Genomic DNA, 20,733 nt, shown 5'->3' on the forward strand with positions numbered 1-20,733 from the left:
TAGCATTAAAAATCCCCTGGAGAATCGTAAGTTACAGTGTCAAGGAAAAGTGAAAACAGTTTGTAAAACCCCTCAATCACTCATTTAATAATCATACAATTTTTATACTATTCACCTATCATTGTGCTTGAACTGATGATGTATCATTTATCAAATAGGAGCAAGAGCCTGTAAAGCTTTCTGGCTGCCTTTGCATTTAGTCAAAATGAATGCAAACAATCACGTGGGATTCAGCCAAGCAGTGACGTTAAATTCTGCTCTGTCAGAAGACAGCATCTGTCAAAGTCCACATTTAAACTGCTGCCTGCCTGTGCAGCAGCTGAAGAACTACGGAATGGATTTTATAGACCAGAATCCTCGGTTAAAGCAGCTCAAACCCATTTCTATTACTGCCTAGCAACAATGAAGGAATAGAGGGAAATCCTATTACTGAAGGCAAGCGAACCACTACGCGCTAGCACTCCCTGCTAACATTACCATTAGAAATATGGATACTGGGGAGAAGAGAACACAGCACTGCATTGTCCGACCAGGGAAACACCAGATGTAAAAGCTCCAGTACATCGTCCGTGAACGCCAGACCGCCCCCGATCTGAAGAGAAACGAGAACTACTGTCCTTTTGTTTGAAGGATGAACAAAAAGCCCCGAGACAAGGACAACACTTATGAGCAAGGAAGGTAACACAGCAACGAGCAGACAGATGGACAGATTGGATACCGTGAAAAGCAATCGCAGGAAGCAGACTGTTGGGGGATGTGCGCATGTTCGATAGCATCTTTTTTGCTGAAGTGATGGCGTGCCAAAACTATTTTCTGTGGATATAATCCTCGCACCATAAATGGCCTGACCAAGGAAGGTATGTCAAATCCTTGTGTGTGATATTCATTTGATTTGTCTGTTACCTTTTCAGCCATTACAGATAACGATCGTTCCTAATTTGCAGAGCCCTGAGATAACATGTCTCTGAACAGGGAGAAAGAATTCCACCAGCAGGTTTTCCTCTCCCACAGCACAATGTCACTGCCTTACACTTACTAAATGCATTTGCTTTCAGTCTGCACAAGGCTGGTGTAGCTGGAGAGGAGGGATTAAAGGGATAATGTTGCTACTGTAATGATTGCTTTTAACTGAGAAATTAAAAACTCAAGCCCCTCTAATATAGAAAAACCAGCTAGAAATCCTCTCAAACTAGGTCAGAATTAATCCTTATCTGAAGTAATCTTAAAGCACCGGTAAAATGGACATGATGTGACACACTGAGAGCACTGAACCATCAAAACAGACCACACGGTCAAATTATGCTATCTTAAAAGTACCTTCAGACCTTTTTACACTTGCATTTTCCCCCCACAACATAAGCAAAATGTCATCAGGCGAATACCAGCCAAGCATATACTGGCACCGTGCAAAAGATTGGACATGATTTAAACTATCAGCAGGGCAATCAGGCACCACATTTTACAAGTAACATCAGGCTCCCCTGACATCCCGAAAGGAAACCTTCAAACAATATACACTCAAAATGGTGAGCATGTAACTTATCTCGTGCCATCATTACAATTTTTGTTTAATATGAAAACACTGACTGTTTAACTTTGATTGTAAAACGACATTCCATCTAATTGCCATTCATTTCTATTTATTGTTGAAATTTAAGTACTTCATCACTAGTGGCAAACAAACAAGATGAATATTTACAGTACAAATTTAAGACCTAAATCTATAGCAATTTAATACACCACAGAAAGAAAGTGCTTATCTGCAGAATCTACCAGTAAGCTATAATAAATCATTAAATGTCAATATAAATGTGCTTTCTTTGCCCAAGGCAATGCTAACACGCAACAAAGCAACTGCAACTGCAAAGAGTTAACAAACCTAAGGACGCAGCATACAACAGTCACTGGTTTCAGACCACTTTTAAGACATTTAGAAGGTAAAGTCTCCTTCCAGAACTTTTAAAACAAAAAATTCTACCCTTGGGCAATACTCTTGGAGAAGCATGCCTAGCTAGCGCTGTGACTTTCATATCTGACATTTAAAAACCTGCACATCAAACCTCATCCCAAGCAGTGTTTTGTGCAAAAGATTAACGCAGTTTGTAAGGGAGCTCAGGCACTTTAGGTGAGGCCTAATATGCAACCGCTGCTGCTGTTTATCAGAATACAGACTCGGGCTGCCTTCTGAACTCTTCCCTCTAATTAAAGAGTTTGCCCACACAGCTAATCAAAATATGAAAATCCAGGACGTATGAATAGGAAGTCGAATGCTTCAATTTGTAAAGCTATAATTATAGAGCAGAACTGAAAGTACAAGGAACCAAAACACCAGCAGAGCACAGACCACAAATAAAAATTCAAGAGGCATTCACAGTTTATATATTTGGCATTCGATAATGCATCAGTGACTGCACAGTCAAGTGCCAAAAAATGAAGCAGAAATACTATAAATCATATCTTCAAAATACAGAGCTACATGCAACAACACACTTTCAGAGGACAAGGTGATTGTATAGAGACCTCTTGCTATACTTAGGGGTTTTTATCTGCTGCCAGTGGTTGGTACCTGTTCACAAGCTTCTGTGAAATGAAATTTTAAGTATTTGGACAAAAGCATAGCACTCTAACCCTAATTAAAAAGTGAGAGGAAAACAGTATTCTTATGACACTATTTGATGTTGTTTTAATACATATTGATAGCTGCTTACATTACTTTTAAACAATGCATTCTAGCATATAGTATTTTTTTAAAGGAGCAATTGCTATCGCCGTATTTCAAATGCTTAATACCCGCTGTATATTTTGAAATGCTTTACACCTGAATTACAAAGAAAAAGAGACTTGTTTTTTGAAGTCAACAGTTTTATGAAGCTGTGAAACAGATGTGGGTCCTTCCCCTATCCATACAATGCCTTTTTAAAGGGCAAACAGAGATCGAAGATTTTCTAGGAAACTCCCACCTTAAAGAAAAACCAAGGAAATACGTTGGAAATTACTCTAAGTCACTTATGACTCCAGTTCCATCCCTCACTGTAAAACTTATTTTAATGTGCACAATGTGAGCAGCCTTAAAGAAAAAAAAAAAAAAAAAGGTTTCAGCCATTACAACTGCCTTTTCTGGGACACTTTCTCACTGTATCATGTGAAAACAGCACCTGAAACAGTTTTCAGTTTACACAAATATTTACATAAGATTCTCACTTTCACCTATTACCATATGAAAATAGGTGCACAGCAAAACACTATCTCAGTTAAAAAATAAACGCAGATTAATAGTGCAGTGCAGATTTGCTGAAGTATTTGCATCTAATAACTGCAGTTTTAGAAGTGGAACAATTCGCTGTGACAAAATTAATCTGAATTCTACTATTCCTACTACTCCACATTCGTGAAATACTGGTTTTGACTTTCTTCCTGAACTGCGTACACATGCAATGGAATGATAATTAATCAAATATTCCCACTGTTGCCCTCCAAACTGGTATCAAACAATTAATTTCCCTGAGATCTAGGGTGACATTTATGTTTGCTTATGCAGAGATATTCTTCCCAAATAGCTGACTGTTCATTTAAAACTCACTGCACACTGCAGAGAAACTAAAAATTATTAGTTCTGAAGGCAGGCTTTTAGTTTCTAAGCAGGCAAAAGCAGGTGCAAGCAGTCAGATAAGCATAAGTCTTCTACATTGGGGGCTTATTTTCTTTTACTTAAGGATAATGTCTGAATTAAAGCTGCATAAAAAGAGTCGTGTGGAATTTCAGGTTAATTCTCAGGCTACATACTTTAGACACACGTGTTTAACAGCTGTAGACTGGAAAAAATAATTTTTATAAAGATAGCTCAGTCTTCAGTAAGTGGCATCATTCCCAAGCAGGTTAAAAAAAAAAAATAAAAATCAGAAATACTTTCAGGGAGCTTGAGAACAAAATTTACGAAGGCTGTGTAACAGCAGAACGACAGAAAAGAGCTTAACAGGTCACAAGGTAAATATTTTGCTATTTCAGAAAGAGAACTGAGGAGCCGTGCCGCCTCTTTAGATGCGTGTAGACTGTTGCAAGGCACAGTTAAAATCGCCGCTCACTTGCTCCTCCTAGCGGCGGCCAGCAAGAGAGACAACTCCAACCCGGCGCAATACCGCTTCCCCCTCGCTTCCAAAGACTGTGCATGAGGCGTCTTCCGCACACCCCTTATTTTGTTTATATATAAACTGACATACAGTAATTAAAATAAAGCTCAGTTATGCGTCTCTCCCTACCCTTTTGAAATACAAATTTTCCTTTACAGGAACCAGGCAAATTGAATGTTGTCACACACATACGATTTAATGATATATTATTCAACTGCCATCTCATCTTAAATTACTTCCTTACAATGTAAAATCCTGTAATTTCCCATATAACACGTCACTTAGTTTCTAAATGCAGAAATTAATCCAAATATTGGTTTTAGAAGATAGTCAAGGAATTAATAAATTATACATTTATATTAGAAATGGCATTTTCTATGGACTCTTGTTCAAGTGTCATCCTTTCTCCTAGACAAAACCCTAGGGCTCGGAAATAAATTAGAGCAAATTGAAAATCACAAACGAATTGCTACTGTGCAGTGAAAGGTTCATTTACGAGATGATATGATCAGCTTTTAATATGCAGCATCATGAAGCTGCCATATTGACTCTGCTCTTGAATATGAAAAAAATTTAAGAGAAAATGAAGCACAGACTACTTTGGCACCTTTTCCTACAGTTACAGCTGCTGGTAACAATACTTGGAATTTCTGTACGATACCAGAATTATAGTAGTTACATATAAATTTATAGAGAAAAAAACAAAAATCATGTTCCTCAGATAGTCTGCCAGTAACTTAGTGCTGTACAATTTTCCTTCCAGTAGATATGAATGTTCACCTAAGATCTCTGCCTACTAAAAAAATCAACAGCTTAATTCTACATCAACTGCATATGAGCCTGGCACAACAGCCAAGCGTCCCATTCAATATTTTCCTTCAATGTGGAGTAGAAGGTTAAAGGTGCCTGAAAGGTGACCGAAAATGCGTTCCCATCCGAGGGCTGTGCAGTGAGGTTACTGGACCCTGAAAATTAATTTTGACAGGTGCATCTTCTCATTGACTTTCTGAACACAGTCGGGGCCGGTGGAAACACGCCAAGCAGTGTACTGTGACTAACACAACTCTGCCATAATCAACCTTGCGCCGTCTGTCCCACCACCAATACATGACCATTTTACAAAAAAGGTTTTTAAACTGTGAGCCGTACTAGCCTCTGCACGTCAAATCAATTTTAATTAATGCCAATAAACCTTCCATCTGGTATCAAGGCCTTTTCATTCAGTCCTTCTCAAACACTGTACAAGGATTTCACAGTCGGGATACATGAAGTTATTTATGTCTACTTCACAATTTTTCCTGCTAACATGATTAATTTATTATTTTTTCTTTTTATCTTTGGTACCCAGGATGTTTGTCAAAACTTTTACCATGAAAAAAGCATTCTTAAAAGCTAACAAACCAAGTCAACTTTAATCATAAAACAAGGTTGTTTTTTAGCATGAAAAAAAAAATTATCAAACTTTGTTCATATTAACATGGGCTGGATTTTTAAAAAAAAACAAAAAACACCTGAAGTCAATTTTATGTTTACATCTACTTTCTCATTGTAACCTTTTATATTATAAGCATGTAAAATTAAAGATTTCTGATTTTCTTTTTCTAAATCTTTGCAGAGTGAGCCATTTGGAGACAATTACTCGACATGAACAAAAGAAAATGAATACCAAAGAATAGCAGCGGATTCAAAAAAGATCGAAAAAGCATTTTGCTTGGCCATTGTCTCATACCCCCATCATTGGATTCTTACAACATGCTTCAGTGGAGAAGACGACACTGCTGCTTTGCAAAGATGACCTGGAATACCAAAAGGTCTCTGTTTCGCACCCATCTCATTGGCCTGGTCTCTCTCGTATTTCTTTTTGCTATGTTTCTGTTCTTCAATCATCACGACTGGCTGCCAGGCAGGGCTGGATTCAAAGAAAATCCCATGGCTTATACTATACGAGGATTTAGATCCACAAAAAGTGAGACAAACCACAGCTCTCTAAGGAACACATGGAAAGACACCGTACCTCAGACGCTCAGGCCTCTAACAGTCACCAACTCCAACAACACGGATCTGTCACCGCAAGGAGTAACTGGTTTGGAAAATACACTCAGTGCCAATGGAAGTATTTACAATGAGAAAGGTACTGGGCATCCAGCTTCGTATCATTTCAAATACATCATCAACGAGCCTGAGAAATGCCAGGAGAAGACCCCTTTTCTAATATTGCTCATAGCTGCAGAGCCGGGCCAGGTGGAAGCTAGACAAGCTATTCGACAAACCTGGGGTAATGAAAGCCTGACACCTGGCATCCAAATTGTTCGTATTTTTTTGCTGGGGTTAAGCATCAAGATAAATGGATACCTTCAGCGTACCATACTAGAGGAAAGCAGGCAGTACCATGACATCATTCAACAAGAATACTTAGACACCTACTATAATTTAACCATTAAAACTCTGATGGGAATGAACTGGGTTGCATCTTACTGTCCACATGTTCCATACGTTATGAAAACTGACAGTGATATGTTTGTCAATACTGAGTACTTAATACACAAGCTTCTGAAACCAGAACTTCCTCCGAGGCACAAGTATTTTACAGGTTATTTAATGAGAGGTTATGCACCTAATAGGAACAAGGATAGCAAGTGGTACATGCCACCTGATTTGTATCCAAGTGAACGTTACCCTGTATTCTGCTCTGGAACCGGTTATGTTTTTTCTGGAGATTTAGCAGAAAAAATATTTAAAGTCTCCCTAAGCATCAGACGTTTACATTTAGAGGATGTGTATGTGGGGATCTGTCTTGCCAAGCTACGAATTGACCCTATGCCTCCACCCAATGAGTTTGTCTTCAATCACTGGCGAGTTTCTTACTCCAGCTGTAAATATAGCCACCTAATTACCTCCCATCAGTTCCAACCTAGTGAACTGATCAAATACTGGAACCACTTACAACAAAATAAGCACAATGCCTGTGCCAATGCAGCGAAAGAAAAAGCAGGCAGGTATCGCCATCGTAAACTGCACTAGAAGGACAACGCTCCCTCTGCCAGACGTACTCCATGTGCAATTTGTAAATACCGCTGAACGCATGTACAGTGAAAATGGATGAGCTTAATGGGACAGCCTTTAGTTGATCCCCATCACATAGTGGAGTCTGAAAATTATTTTTTTAAGTTAAAAAAGTATAGCTCTCGATAACACGAATATTGTGAAACTATAACCAAAAGGTTTTCCCAGCAAATTTGAGGAAAAAAAGAAGGTGGTATATAGGGATTTTTGTGTTAATGTGCAATAATAAGCATGCACACTTTGGTGGTACAATTGCTGATTTATGTGCCAATAAAATATAATTGACCATATTTTCCACACTAAAACTTTGTTTTAAAGATGCATTCATAGCTCTAGTTCTCTCCAATGTAATGATTTCTTGTTATCTAGAATTGCTATAAAATGAAAAATGAGAAACTAAGGAAATGCACAAAGGGCAGATCAGTTTTACCTTCAAATACCACATTCAAGTTACACGCTTCATTAAGGTCCAACACATTTACCAATGTCACTTTTAGTAAGACACTACCAGTTCACCCTAAAACACTAAGTACTCTCTTAAAGTAGGTCCAGTTTTGGGAAGGTTGCTTATTTTGGTTAGGAAGGAGGGATAAACGAAATCAAAGTTCAGAAGATTGCTGCTTTGTACGTCACTTTTGGAAATGCAAGTGATGTTCTAGATTCAACTGTGGATTCAACTAGATTCTCCTCAAAATGCCGACTAAGTTACTTCACTCTCTAGAAGTCATAGGGCGAGCTCCTAAAATCTCGTGCCAAGTAACATTCATCTTGGCATCTTTAATAGCAGATTCAATTAATTTGTGTAATTTCCTCATGTAACTTCAAGATAACTTAAAGGCTGATCAGAAATGCAAAATGGAACTTCAAGTCTTTCACTGTAGTCTCAAAAATGTCCCATTTTGTGGAAAGAGGGAGAAAACCAACCAAATCTTTGTTGATTTTGCTCTTTCCTGCCTGCCAAAAAGAAAAAGGATCAGTCAAGTGAAAAATAGGTCTGCTGGAGAAAACTAAGCCACACACCTTACTTTATAGGTGGGGAAAACTAGGTCATGGTAAATTGAGAGTTCCAGATAGCAATATGGGCAAGAACAAAATCTACGCATTTTTAGAAATTAAAGCCACAACACGTACCACTGAAAATAAGTTGTGAGAAGTAGGTTAACCCTATTTACAGGTTTCCACTTTTTTAAACAAACAGAACTTTTAAAGTTTATTTTCCAACAAAGTTGCAGCAGAGTTGTATCAGATTCAGGTTATTACTGTTTGTCACAGTGCCAGGGTAAGCAATACCCACCTCTCATTTAGCACCAAATGATGGAACTGTGATTAGTTTTCTGTTTGACTGGGACTTTTTAATTGGATAAAATACAAATATTTGATGTACTTTTATTATTTAATAAAATTGATTATATTTATGGTCTTCAGACTTCACTTTTTATGGGAAAGCTGCTCAGGAAGAAATAAATTTCTAGCTTTAACATTACCCTTAGCATAACTTTTTTAGTGTTCCCAACTTCTTAAAGCCTAGTTTTCATACCATGCACAATACAGAGATCACAGCAGGTTTTTTTTCTTCATCATGAAAAGACAAATCATATTATTGAGGACTCTCAGCAGCCCTAAGACTGGCTGTATCCAGGATCTTACACGCATGAACAGACTGTATCACACTGGACTAGCCCTCTGAAGAAATTCTAGGAGCTTTTACTGAAGATGAGAATTTGCTTGTCACCATTTATTTTTTTTTTTTGATCCTCCACTATTTTTGTCATCTGCTGTATTTGAAGTATGATAATAACACTTTTGTGCATTTCTCAAAATACCTCAAATTGTAGAAATGTCCGTTTCTGGGGAAAATAAGTGTGTGTAAAAATAACACCTCTCTACAGAACAGATTGCTCCAACTAGATTGAAAGTGCATCTACCTAGTTTTGGTGATGGCTATTGGCGTTCATATAACAGAGATGCAAGCTGCATTAGAAAAAGTCTTTGGGAGTGTTCTTTCAACACGCATTTGTAGTTTTCTTCACACTCCATCTGCCTGCTTCCTTCCAGGCCCCAGTTAATATCCCAGCTGAAAGCCACCTGGCTTAAGTTAACTATATGCAAGCTTTACACAACAGTGCAAGTTTTAGACAACCAGAGTAAGTGTTGAAAGCCAGCTACTCTCAAGGGTATTTGGTTCTGGAAGATGTACGATCCCATAAATAGCCTCTCCTCAAGTAATGCTGGCCAAGAACACAGTCCATCCTGTGGAACAGGACACTGTTCCCTGCCTTCAGCACTTTCAAGCTAGACTGTGATGTACTCTACTTGGATTTTACCAACTCCAGCTAGTCCAAAATGCTGTTACTGGCTTCTGGCTATAGTCCAAGAGGTTAATAACTAAACCTTAAATAGTTTGGCACTTGAATCATAAAGTTTGGCAGCCAAACAACCTCTTGGGTACTCCACTTCGGAACTCATGCATGATGCCAATCTGCCTGAGCTTGGCAGAATTACAGTACAATGCCTACGAGCTCAATATATCAAACTTTTTTCTAGTTAAAATACTAGTGAGGAGTATAAGATACTAAACAAAAAAAAAACATTTTTAATGCCCTTTTAAGGGTCCAACATAATTTTTAAAAAAATCATAATAAAGTTTGGGTATAAGTTCAAACTACTGTATAAATATATTTGAATCATTATCAAGACAGCCAAAGGTTACTTAAATCATTTGTATCCAAGTACTGGTTTTTTGCACAGTTTGTTACAAAGCTTTCAGAAGCAGTAGGGACAGTTTGTATAATGAAATATGCAGTTATGGAATGAAAGATCTACATTCCATTCTCTGAATGTTTTTACTGTTTTCTAGCTTGTGTTCAAGCTATTTACTCTACTAGAATATAAAAACAGTTCATGTTCAAAATAGTGTAATAACTATTTATATCATTAAAATCTTTAACAGGTTCTCTCACTTCCTTTCCCCATAAAGCAAGACAAAAAAAAAAATGCATTTTCATTAGCAACAGGATACAAGCTTGTATGTAAAAGTCTAACATGTCTGCAGTGCAGTAAAAAAAAAAAAGACAGGATTAACTACTTCACTCATAGAGGTATATAAGTTTGCATAATATTTGCTTTAAGTGTTTTTACTTCTCTGTGTCTGCTTCAGGTTGAAAACAAAGTCATGACGACTCAAAATTTATTATAGGAAAAAAGTATGCAACATCATCAGTACCATCATTATGGCAAAAAAAAATATCTTAGAAAAGTGAAGCCTGGTAACAAAAACAGAGACTGGAATTCTATATTTTTTCAACTAAACTTTCAACTAAATAGAAATTTACACATTGATACTAGATGACAAAAATTAAGTCCCATAAAAAATTGTTATTCACCAACAACAGAACTGTTCCTTTCACATCTCCAATTAATCAGAGATGTGGGTTATTTGCAGATCACACATCAATAGATTTGAGCATGGAAAATGCACAACTACAGGTTTTGGTGTAATACAACTGATCCTATCCCCAGCCATTGGCAGATTTCTCATGGGTAAAGTTCACGATCTGCTACAGTCTGAAAAAAAAAAAAAAAATACAGACAAAGGTACTTCCAAGACTCAATGGCTGATCTGAGGGAAAATTCAGTGTCCATTAAGATCTTCACTTAAATGTTATAAATTATTAGTATGTCCTATAAATTTAAAATTATATGATGGCAGTGATCTAAGAGAGATGAAACAGACTGGCTTTCAGGTTAGCCTTACTGGAATAGCAATTTAAAGTTTGCTTTTCTTTGCAATGCAGTAATATAAAATGTGTCATTCCATATTTACAAAATATTTTCAGAATATATTAACATGTTAAGATATGCACTGTCTCAAAATACATGCTTAATCAGGCACTGGAGGGGAAGGAAGCACCTAAAAGCCACTACTTTAGACTGCCTCCCCATTCTACTAGTTTTCTTGTTACATTAACACAATCCCAATCATACTTCAATCTAAAATAACTACATAATCCCACAGTGCAATAAAATCTTATCTTTTGAACGAACAGTCATTGAAATGTGTGAAGACTTCCTATAGGAGGAGATGAAAGGGAAGATGCTAATATAGAAGCTACTATTTCTTAACATTTGCGCTATTAGCAAGAACAGGCTTGTAACTGATTTGCAAAAGCATCGGTAGTTGTTTATATGTTTTTCCAATTTTAAAACCCATTTCTTAATCCCTATTTTATGCCGTCAAATACCACAAATAAATATTGGACAATTACTTAATTACTCTACTATGATAACTGCACCTATCAAATTTTAAGAGCATTACGATCCTTTTCATTTCAAATTGTTCTTTCAGAACAGCATGCGATTCAGGTGGCACGCAGCCTCACCCTTGCTGACCGCAACGATTTCAGATTGCAGATCATACCCAACAGACAGGGCACTTGCTGTGTTACTACAGATCACAGCCCATGCAGTCCCACCTCCGCTTCCTACGACTTAGCCGCTCTGGGGGGGAAGCACGGGGCGATGCAGGGAAGCCACACCGCCAGCATTGACGTGCCGCACCGTGAAAACGTAGGTCAGAAAGGAGAGAATGTTGTCTTTGCTTTGTACCCACAGCAAGAGTGAAGTCAAAGGCTTTCCGGGGTGGGAGGCTGGGGCAGGGCTGTGGAGAGCAACTTCTTACAGTAGGTCAGTTAAAAAAAGCTCTTGAATATGTCAGAAAACAGAAGAGTGAAACTAAAAACACAGCAACGGATCAACACCTCACAGGTTAAAAACTATAGGGGAGGCGCAGTGGTAAGGGAAAGTATTAAAAGTGAGGCCAAATCAGAAAGCAGGATCTGAATTTCTAGTGACAAGTGTTTTCACTTCTCCCCTTCTGAAGAAAATAAAAACCTATTAGGTAAACCATTCTTTTAACAATTTTTTTAGTTTGTGGTTGCAGTGCATGCTTTTTATTATGGCCTGAACCAAAGGAATTGCAAGACATGACACAATGTCATGAATAGCAGGTCAGTAACTCCACAGAGAGTGTCTTACATATAGGACTGTCAGCACACAGTCAAACTAAAAGCAAAGAAAATTAGATCACTATTATCTAGTATTTATATTTCATTTTTGAAGAAAGTGTTAATTCCAGTCTTCATTTGTCCCTGGTTAACTCAAAAAAAATATCTAGCCTGGTACAATATGGTACCTTCCTTTCACAGTTAAATGACTGCAAAGGAATTTAGCTGAACATGGGATACGGATGAAAACTACCACGTTCCCACTCCGATATTACCATGGCAACAGTTACAAGAGCTCTCTTAAGCATTTAAATCTGACAGTTTTCATGATAACGCTAACTGGATGATAGTAATGATGCATTTTGGTTCATGAGCTAATGGCTGTATAACTCAAACCACAGGGTATGAACCATTCCCTTCGCTTTTCGCAAGACTACACTTGTGGTCAAAACGTTCTGACCAAGACTGTAACCTTGAATTACCACTCTCAAAAAAAAAAAAAATATGTGTCCCTCCAGCACAGGGAGTTCTGATGACTTAGAGCTTTATGTACTCCCAAAGTTTTCCATTTGAATGCTTAAGCTGTGCACAGTTGGTGTACAGTCAAAACTGAAAAAAAAATCTTTGATGGGATTCTTCTCAAAGGGCTTTCATTCGCCTGGGAAGGTTTGAGAGAAGAATATGTTTTCTAAAGAGTGAACTGAATTGCTGCTGGTATCTTCTGGGTATCATTTGCCTGAGAGAGGAGGAGGAGGAAACTGGTGGTTTTGTACAACCTTTACCGGTTTGTAACCAACATACACTTTTTAAAACCAGAAAACACTGTAAGCTGCTTTACGTCACTGGAGGCCAAAGTGTTCTGAAGAATATACAAGTATGCCTCTGAGGACAAGTGCATCAGAACAAGCACATCCATTTCGTTTTAGCCCATTTAACTTTATCTAATATTAATTGACATTTCAACTGCTTAATATGAATATTTGGTGAAGCACTCAATCTGATCTCCCAGATGCTCAGTGTGGGCATAATGGAGAAGTGTCTTTTTCTTTACCTCATTAGAAAGCGAAGTGTGTGAAACACGTTTCTCACGCTAACATTTTAAGGATACCAGCTTTGATATTGTCTTGCAATTAATTCAACTGAAAAAGACGAAGAAACTGAGAACAGTGTGAAATCCTTAAAGGTTTAAAATTTCCCAAGATAACAAAAATCAGACTAGGGGAAACAGCCATGCTTGCAAGGATGTAAGACATTTATCTTTTCAACATAAAGAAGTCCTCAAGAAGTTCAGTATTCACCGTTCTTTCCGTGTTAACACTTTTTAAAGTTGAGCTCTAAGAAATATTTTGAGAATAAGAAAGATTCTAGGTTTCATTCAGGATTTCTGTGTCACTGCCATCACTTACAAAAGAAGTGTGAATTTAGTACACATTAAAAAAATAATCTACGTCATAACTTAACCCTGTTGTGCCATAACATATAGGTTGATGCAAGATGATGAAACAATAATGAAACACTGGAAAACACCATCTGTGACTCAGTCAAAAATTTAGTACTGCCACTTAAAGCAAATGCCAGTCTTTTTATAGGCTTTCCTCCAAAGTCCACCTAGGCATTGATTTTTGTAGACATAAAAATTCAACTCAATTATCCAAACTTCTGAATCAAAAGAATAAACAATTTCCCATTGTATCATCTTTGAATAATTTAAAGTATTGCATTTCATTGATTGTTTTTTTAAGGTAGAAAAGGCTAACATTTTTACATCCCAATAATTTAAAGAAAAAAGATTACAATGCAGTGGTACTCTTAACGTTACTTAAGACTCTAAAATAAAAGTAAATATCATATACATACCTGAGGGGACAACTAACATCTGTTCCTCAAAAAGCAAATTACAAAGCTTATAGTGTAAGCGCACTGAGGCATAACAAAGGGGAAAAAAAAACAGAAACCCAACAAACCCACAGAAACCACATTGTTCCTATATAAATGCATCTTCAACAGAAAAGTATTTTCAAGAACGTCTTTATTAATGTCATGAGAAAATTCTGTTTTTCAAACCTGAAATGATTTTTAGAATTTCACCAGTTTAGCTATTTTGGAAGTAAACCACATTACTTAAAGCTAATCTTCCTGAATTCTCAAAATGGTAAAAAAAAATAAATCATTAGAGGAAGAATGATAATCACAATTCTTTTACTTTACAAACATTATAATTTATTCAGATTTAAAACCCACAGTAACTATTTCATACTATCCAGCCGTGAACTATCCCCTTTTTAGAAGTAGGCAAGTTTGCTTGTTACATCCAGCAAAGGTATGATTTTCTTTCTAATCAAAATTCAGTTGAGAAATGAGTGCTGCAAACAAGATATCCAACTTTACTCAAAGTTAGAAAAGGACTTCTGCCAATAATTCGGGGACTTTAAGCGTGAGTAAAACACAATGCTGTCATATTCATTAAAAAAAAAAAATGCACTGTCTGGGTCCCTCAACCATTCATTAATTTTATTCCCTTCCACCATTTCCTCATTTTCTACTAGTAGAATTTAAACAGTTCAAATGATTTATTGTCCAAATTTCATGCTAGCAGGGTGGAATAGAAAAACTAGAATAAAATACACAATTACATTTCTTCCCTAACCCCCCTCCTATTCATCAAAAAGCTTTATACACATGAACACATACTTTCTCTAACTAACATCTTCTACACACATTCCATAAATCCAGCCTTTTTGAGAAACACTACCTTTATCGCATGTAAGAGTCCTTATGACAACCAGTCAAATATTAATATTTTACCTCTTCCAGTTCTGTAAGAGGAAAAACATCTATGAATCTTGTATTAAAAATTTTTCATTGTAAAAGATTTTACACGCAATTGGGGTCGTCCCCCCCATTTCTTATCACAATATTCTCTTAGACTTGTGAGCACCAGAAGTACTAATGTAATTACTTGGATTCATATCTTGATTTACTCATAGAACAGATGAATCCTAGAATGTTTATGACAAAACCGATCATCATGAGCATTAAATGCCTTTTCTTTTTTCTCACCATCCACGTACAATGGAACTGCAGAAAGCAGTACATGCTATCATATTCTAGCTAGGATATAGCAAAGTGCTTTTGTACCAGGTTAAAGTGCTCAAAATAAAATACTCACTGTCACAGTCATAGCTGGCCTTCACACTGTTTATCATATACAGAGGTATAATGCAATGTGCTGGATAATTTCCATTATTTTCTGTGACACTTAAAGTGTCTTGGGCAAAAATAGCTTTACATATTTGCTGAACATATTTTACACTGGATTTGCTAGTTACTTGAAGTGAAAAATGATCACAATGAGATGTGTTGCCACAGAAATAAAAACTGCCTCCCACCACGGCCAATTAAAAAATTTGGCATTTCGCTAGTTTCAGGCGCCAATACAGACACAAGAATCCATGTTCATAGTTTGCCCCTGGCTTTTGGGAAGTCAACAAAAATAGAATTAATTTTATAATGGTCAACAAAGGTTTCTTATCTTGTTGTCCTACTTACCTCTGACAACTACCTCTTCACAGCTAAACTTTTTCTCAAGTTATCAAAAAGATACGTGGCAACCCACTAGAAGAAAATCTCTGCAAGATGCAATATGAAAAAACTAAGCATTTTTCTAAACAAACCCCATAATAATCTCCCTCCCAACCCAAACACTTCAAGAACATGCTCATGATGAAACATTCTCCCTCAGAGAAATCTCTAACCGGTCCTGTTTTAAATAAGTGAACATCAACTCTCTAAAGATCACTTTTTAAAAAAACCATTCAGAAGAGATGACAGAAACCTGTCTAGTTCTGATAAATACCAAACTACGGTTTCTGAGTTTTCTATACAACATTTTCAAAGCTGACTAATAAGCTTGAGTCCTTTAGACGTCATCAGAAAATTGGTCATATATTGCAGACCAACTCTTTCCTTAACAGTGGCATAAGATTCTACTAGACCAAATCAAACTGACTTGTTTCAATAGTTTGCCAATGTACCAATACAGATTTTAAAAAATCCAATAAGTATAAATAAATGTCAATTAGGATCTGTTATTACCAATACTCCCTCCTGAAACAGCTGATAAAAGTCATCCAACAATTCACAGAAATGTTGCCTGAATTTCCCCGTTAACTGAAAAATGTAAGGACAGAACAGAGAAATTCACCCATACAGACTCAACTATAGGGATGTTTTAATCTGTGACTATACTCCCTATGCAGTATCGGAGTAGAAATTATCAATAAATTTACTGTGCTGCTGCTAACCACCTGAAATGAAAAATATAAAAAAAAAAAAAACAGCAGAAATACTTTGCAATTATTGTCCATTATTCTAAACTTTTAAAATTGAGACACTTCAGTAAGTGTTACATAGTACATCACTTTCCATTAAACAGAGGAATAACAGATGCAAAACCAAGAAAGCCACACTTCTGGGGAAATACGTAGGCAGAACAAGCCCCAAAGACATTGTAAGAGAAAATATTCTGCCCTAAGCAGCTTACATAAGTAAAGGAGGGGACGAATTTTAAGTGGTAGGCTTCAATTGATCAATTTAAGTACTGGAAACGAGTGTTTTTCCTTGTGTAATGAAAATTGAAGTGTGAAAGGAGTGATTATGCCCTAAAATAAACAATCACGCCATTGAACATCCACAGCAATTTAATTTCCTATTTCCTTCTCACCTTAAAGACCCCAAACATGCTATGTAAAATTGAAATCAAAATCAACTACCCTTGGGTTTGCCAATCAAACTAAAACCCGAAGTTAAAAAGACCTGTGCAATGTTTTGGGGTTTTTTTTTTGGTTTTTGTTTGTTTGTTTGTTTTTTTAATATGCACAGAACAACAGCATTATGAAAATTTTAAGAGATACTGACTTTACATGAAATCCAGAAGATCTTGAACTGTGCATGCTAGAAAACGCGCAGTCTTTACAGGCTAGTTAATAAATATAGTTGTAGTTCTACATAATTTACCCATTACTACCTGGACTGAAGAGCGAAAGTTTAATTTTATTCATGGCTCTGATTCAGATCAAATCTGTAATCCTATGCGAGCTAGTACTGAAGATGCCCACAGCACTAACAAATGGGACCTCAGCAATGAGAAGCGGGAAATGCATATGACAGTGCAGGGAAGCTGCTCCCAAACTTAATGGGCTAACCAATGATCTAAAGGTTTACAAAGATTCAAGTAAAGGTGAAAAGTCAAAGCATATTAATTTAAATGCGTTAAATTCCCACATGAATTTTCTAATGCAGGAGTAAATTGGCCTTCACTCACTGTAGGCCACGGAAAATAAACCACATCTGACTAAAGTCATTTTATTCCTAAAGACATCACCCGCCAGTGGCAATTTTATGCATTGTAACTTATGAATGTTGATGTTGTACACTTTGGTAATTTGCCTTAATTTGCTTGAGTGCCTTGATCTAGATATAGCCTTAAGGAATACTTGTATATTGCCGTATTAGATTGCATCATCCCTTGTATTAAGGAGAAAAGGTTATTTCTGAATGGCAGAACTACGAAGCACTTGCTTCAACAGGAAAATGGAGACAATAACCAAAGACTCTTAAATTGCTAATGACCCCTAGCCACGCTCAGGTAGCAACGGCTTCAGTCTGGAAAGACCTGAGGTGTTTAATTACAAATGAAAAATAACTTAAGATTTATCCTTTAAAATAAACCCTGTATTAAGGAGCTCAGCAGCTGCCAGAGAATGCTGGGAGGAAATTCCAGAAGACCCTTGAGTTCCTGAAGGGCACTAACTAAGACTCAAAGGCTACCAAGAAGAAAAAAGGTCGCAAAGGAAGGGGTTTTTTACCCCCTCGAAAGCTACAAACAGCTATTGAGCTTTGATTAACATTTGCATGAATGTAAAGGCACTTCCAGAAGTCTGTTTGTCACAAAATCCCTAAACATGATGGGAATCAGGAAGATCTGATGCTGAAAGTGGCAGGTAACTTACGAACTTAAACTATTAAATAGCTCCCAGGTCAGCAGCAGGCTGGAGGCTACGACAGCTGGATGACAGGGTACAGTGGTTAAGAATCAGTTTATATCAAAGAGATAACACATGTGAACACTGCTAGAAAGCACGCGGGGTCCACCATGAATGTCTCCTACAGCAACTTTCTAATAAGGAATAAGCATGACTTCAGCCAGGCCTTTATCAAGAGAAGAGAAAAATATTAAAAGATTAATCAAAAGAACTGAAAACTAACTGAACATAGAGTTAGATAAGCATATACCATTTCATGTAGAAAGTTTCTAAGTTTTAAATATTTTACAGTGAAAAACAAAGAATTCAAAAGTGAAATACAATTCACATAATACTTGAATTTACACTGAAGTATAACAAATTCACTACAGTTCAGTGTTACAGTGATCAAACTATTACTAAATAAAACCAGACTACACCTTTGTCCTCCACCAAGGTAATGTCACAAAGCACAAGAAGTTTAAAAATAACTGAGAGCCCTCCCTCCCCACCAAAAAACACGAAACCCCAAACTTAAAGGCATAAATGCCTTTCTGTAATGTAACTAGAAGCAAAACATCCCCCCCCGCCCCGGCATCATCTTCAGACTTGCTAGAGAATCTTATTCTACTTCCTTCACCCTTGAGAAAGGAAAACATCTGCCCACCCCATCAGCTTTTAATCTTCTTATGGATAGAATTACTTTAGGGACCTTCTGGGGAATGTGGTAGGAGAGAAAATTGTCTAAGCCTACTTGAGCAAAAGTGAGTCTTTTGTTTAAAAAAAAAAAGTAAAAAATATTCATAACATATTTTTCAAAGCTGTGAACATTCTTTAGTTATGCCACATTTATGAAGTATCAATATATCTCTATGCATTTTAATATAGTTTAAATATGGCTTCACTAAAGAAGCATCACTTTACTGAACATAAGGCAGAAACTCCTAGAAGTTTGCCAAATATTAAATGTCAGGTTTATCAGTCATTTTCATTCCACTTATGAGAGGCATCAGAAAAAGTTACATTATTTCCTTAAAGGTATGATTCTTATTCATAACTGAGAACTTTCACAAATATTAGTATCTTAGTAACTACTGTTTAAATTTAATGCATTCTTGATCTTAACCTGGAGGATGCTGAGTACTTATTATCTTTTATATTCTTTTCCTCTCAGCTCCATATAAAGATGTTATAAAATAATACTTGAAAATATTTTCCATGTATTGTAAATTTCCATCTATAAAAATGTTACCTGCATATGGATTATTGTTATGGTACTCATTGTTTAGAAAGATCTAATACCTACATTCGTATTTGAAAGAATTACAATACACACTGATAATACAAGCCAACTACAGGCAGCTTTCCAGACAAGAAAATAAAAGGACATTAAAAGTCCTGCTGAGAACTGCCAGGGGATGGAATATAAGACGTATTGAATATGTGATTTTCTTGTACAGTACAATAACATGAATATGAAAGCTGTCCATATTAAATATTTAGTACATCCAAACAAAGGTGAGCAAACTGCCTGATTAAGATATTCTTTCAGTCTGAATGGCAACCGTAACAAGCAAGTAAATACAATTTTCCACATATTTCAGGTATGAAGAAGCAAGTTGATTTACACTTTCAAATTTCATATATAAAACGAGCCAACTATAACACTACCCTTTGAAACCAGATGTAACATTACATTACACCACGCAGTCCCTTTAGATTTTTATCTAAGAGAGCATTATCATCCATGTAGTACTCTAATATGCATTTTACTACTTTAATCTGCATTTCACCTGCTGTTCATGTCCAGATATTTTTGGAAGCTTTTTCATGGCATTATTGTCCAAACCTAACTACACATGTGAAACCTACTATAAAATTATTGGTTTGTTACAGCATACGGTGTCACCCTAAAACAGAACAGATTTTATAGACCAATATGAGGTAGCTATATATATTATGTGTATTATAATATATTGTATATATATTAGCTACAAATATGAGGCTTAAGCCCTCATAAAGCTCTCTCCATCCAGAAGTCTTTTGTTTTACTTAGTAAACACAATAAAACACAATTAATCAGGCAGGTTATCTTTTTAGTGACAACTGAATTCCATTTTCATTTCAGTAATACTGCAATCTGTCTGTCTGATTTACATCAACTGCTCCAAAGATAACTAGCAAGTAGGACTGATGAATACGGCTGTACGACATACCCTCAAGTCTCCTTATTCCAAAGTAAAAGGAGAGGGGCTCCCCCCGACACCTCAGGAAACAGATTTGTTAGCAGCATGCTTCAGTGACATTCCCTCCCTTCTTCCACAGTAGGTTTTGAACCTACTTTACAGTTTCAATAAAACCTATACAAAACTTACTGCCTTTGTCAATTTTTATGAGAATTGCTGGCCAGGGCAATGAAACCCTCAAATTACTGCTCCCAAGGAGGGAAAGGCAGGTGGTGCTTTTCCTCTGTCTCCTCAAAGTGGCAGCGCCAAGCAACCCAAAAGCAAACATCTC

General features: G+C 36.7%; 2 protein-coding genes across 2 annotated transcripts in view; one reads left to right on the forward strand and one right to left on the reverse strand.

The window, feature by feature from the left end:
* The window catches only part of CDC73 (cell division cycle 73), a 113,116-nt gene that overhangs the window by 46,108 nt on the left and 46,275 nt on the right, over positions 1–20,733 (reverse strand). The gene's annotated exons all lie outside the window — the stretch shown is intronic.
* On the forward strand, positions 243–8,562 carry LOC134519249 (beta-1,3-galactosyltransferase 2). The gene is made up of 2 exons (XM_063343137.1): positions 243–857; positions 5,743–8,562. The coding sequence occupies exon 2, from the start codon at positions 5,880–5,882 to the stop codon at positions 7,146–7,148; it is 1,269 nt and encodes a 422-aa protein (XP_063199207.1). The 5' UTR covers positions 243–857; positions 5,743–5,879; the 3' UTR covers positions 7,149–8,562.

Source organism: Chroicocephalus ridibundus, chromosome 8 (assembly GCF_963924245.1).
Source record: "Chroicocephalus ridibundus chromosome 8, bChrRid1.1, whole genome shotgun sequence".
Lineage (NCBI taxonomy): Eukaryota > Metazoa > Chordata > Aves > Charadriiformes > Laridae > Chroicocephalus > Chroicocephalus ridibundus.